Source organism: Buceros rhinoceros, unplaced genomic scaffold (assembly GCF_000710305.1).
Source record: "Buceros rhinoceros silvestris isolate BGI_N320 unplaced genomic scaffold, ASM71030v1 scaffold24819, whole genome shotgun sequence".
NCBI classification, from domain to species: domain Eukaryota; kingdom Metazoa; phylum Chordata; class Aves; order Bucerotiformes; family Bucerotidae; genus Buceros; species Buceros rhinoceros.
In genome coordinates, this window is record NW_010430103.1 from 22527 (window position 1) to 25215 (window position 2689).

Below are 2689 nucleotides of genomic sequence, written 5' to 3' on the forward strand. Positions count from 1 at the left end.
AGGAATCTGTTTTAGGAGATGGGCTGTGAACAGTTAATGAATTAAAATGGGATGTGGGGAGTTCGCTGGGACTACTGGCTATCACCACACTCCACCCCCTCAGCAGCTCCCCTGCTTTTGGATCAGCACAAGCGATAGACTGGCCCCTGGCAGCCGGCGCCGCTTGTGGTGTGGCTGGTTGCCCGAGGCTTGGCTGTCAAAGGAGGAATTTTCTTTCGGGTCACTTGATGTGGACGGTACGCAACGGGCTGAAGTGCCACACCTGACCACACAGGATTGCAGAACAGAAACCAAATAACTGGTAAAGGAAAAATTAGAATGCTAAGATTCTAACAAATGCCTCTGAAGAAATTAAAGGGAAACAGTTGATTTGCAGAACAGGTGAAAGTAAAATGGCATAGTCTTAATTCTGTTGAGCTGTTTAAAATAAAAGCTGCAGAGATACTGGGAAAAATTAATTGGGTAACATAAGTGGTAATAGTTCTGTGAAACTGGTTGACTGGGCTCAAATATGTTTGTTCTTGTCCACATTATTAGAAATGTGATTAACTGGAAGACTACTGGAAAAACATTTCAACTGTAAAAATACATTTTTCATTCAACTGAAACGGGTGAGCAGTGAAATTAAAAAATAGTCTACATATGATAAATACAGTGAAATCCCAAACCCCCTCCAAAATGTCACACTAATGTCATGCTAAAGATGTTGCAGATTTGAGAATAAATGCCTTCTCTGTGATATTCTGAATTTCAAGTTTTTTGTGTTGGCAATTCCAAATGAAAATCTGTTGTTTTGTGAAGTGCTTTTGTGCCAGCAGTGGACAAAACTGAACCAGAACAGTGAAATTAAACTTCATAGTGCCAGTTCTGACTGCTAATTCATCTTTAAATATATCCGAAATGTTTTCTGGAGAAACCCTCTAAGGAGCACACTGTTCCTATCGAGTGAAGTGACCGCACTGCCTTTTTGCAGCCCCTGCTGATACGGGTCATTTTAACACGCTGAGTTGATGATAGGCTCAAAATATACTTCAGCCAGAGATGGGATGGGCAAAAGATGTGTTTCAAACTTCAAGCTGGAAATGAACTTCGTTTTGAGACTGTATCCATGTAAAGGACAGTCTAACTAGGATCAGACCGTGGTAGAGATCTCTGTTCATTACCTGGATAAAGGAAAGCTAGTCAATTTATCATACTGGAGTGAAAAGCTGAGTCTGAAAGGAGATGGAATAGTGATTTTCTTCCCCACCCCCCCATTTGATGGAATCTTTACAGTTGACAGACAGGTCTCCAGAGCAGTGAGATCAATGGAGAGAAGTACAACTTTCTAGGAAGAATTCCTAACATAATTAACAAGGCTTATAAACCATAGAATGAAAGTCTCAGCTGCAAAATGAAATCGTGCCTGATTTTAAGCTAGCTAAAAAAGCAATGACAATGTCAGATGAGGGTAGTAACCTGGGCAGAAGTCAACATAATTGCAAGCTCAAGGTTTTTTGTTAGGCGACTTGCATGCTACCTGTGCTGCCGTGCCTCTACTGCTGTTATCTGTGCTAGTGAAATCGGAGCTAGCATGGCAATGTCATGGTACAGTAGTTGTCATTGCAGAATATCATCTTTGTTTAAGCACCCCATCAGAATACACTGGCGCTGTGCTGCAGGCCATTCGGTCTGCTGAGCAGAATGTTGTGGTTTAGTCCAGCTGCTTTATATAACTCCTGGTCCTGTGCAAGCTTAAAAAAAAAAGGGGGGGGGAAATTTGGAGATTAAGGCTGTTAATAGCTGTTTCTTTTCTCTTTAGTTAAACACATTTTTAAATATTTTCAGCAAAATAGTGAGAGGATGGTATTGTTAAAGTTAGATGTTTTTAACAATGTCAGTGGTGTAGGCTAGATGTATATATTTTTAGGAGAGACTAGAGGACACATTTTTCAAGGAGATCTATATACACACGTGTTTGTTTATACAGATTCTTTTACCTATTGTAACATCTATGGCATTGTTGATGGAAAGGGTTAGAAGAACTGTTCAGGCATGTGTTGCGAGATCAGTTGTGTGTCTTCAGGTGTCTTTCCCATCTTTTAGGCCATGTGTGGATTTTCTTCGGCTTCTTTGTTCTTTTCCGCCCCTCCTAAGTGCCTTCTGTAGTTAGGGCTGATTGATGATGGCAGGTGCCATCTTAATGACAGAATCCGTAGCCTTCACCTTCTTCACTACTAGTGCACTGACTGTCCATAGGAGGCTGTAGAGAAAAAGCCTACCTAGACAGCATATCCCCTGAAACTGAAATTGGTTTAAAAATTCCTATAAATGGAGCACACTCGATATCCAGACTATTTGAAATGTATTTAACCTAGTTGGCTTTTATAGTTTTCTGAAAATTGTAATAGACCGTGGGTGTATTTCTAAACCGAAAACTTCCTTTTCCCTTCTTTCTAGCCATTTCAGTCAAGGCAGAAGCATCTGACTTTGGAGGAACTGTTTGGAACCTCTGTACCAAAGGAACAGCCCGCAGCTCCATATCCCAATCCAGAGAGAATGGAGAAGTTGCAGACTGACACCTCTGCCAGAGAGCAGCAGAGTTTGCTCTTGCCTTTTTCCTTTGACCAGTCAACAGCAATACAACAATCGCTAGGGAAATCCGAAAGTCCAAGCATTAAAGCCAGTGCCAATCCTTTGAATCAGCAGG

At 41.3% G+C, this 2689-nt stretch overlaps 1 protein-coding gene across 1 annotated transcript in view; it reads left to right on the forward strand.

The window, feature by feature from the left end:
* DCP1A (decapping mRNA 1A) overlaps nucleotides 1-2689 on the forward strand; it is a gene marked incomplete at its 5' end in the record, with an annotated part of 31361 nt that overhangs the window by 21776 nt on the left and 6896 nt on the right. Inside the window, one exon of the mRNA XM_010142916.1 lies at nucleotides 2440-2688. Within this exon, the coding sequence (XP_010141218.1) occupies nucleotides 2440-2688 (249 nt within the window). The remainder of the gene's footprint in view (nucleotides 1-2439; nucleotide 2689) is intronic.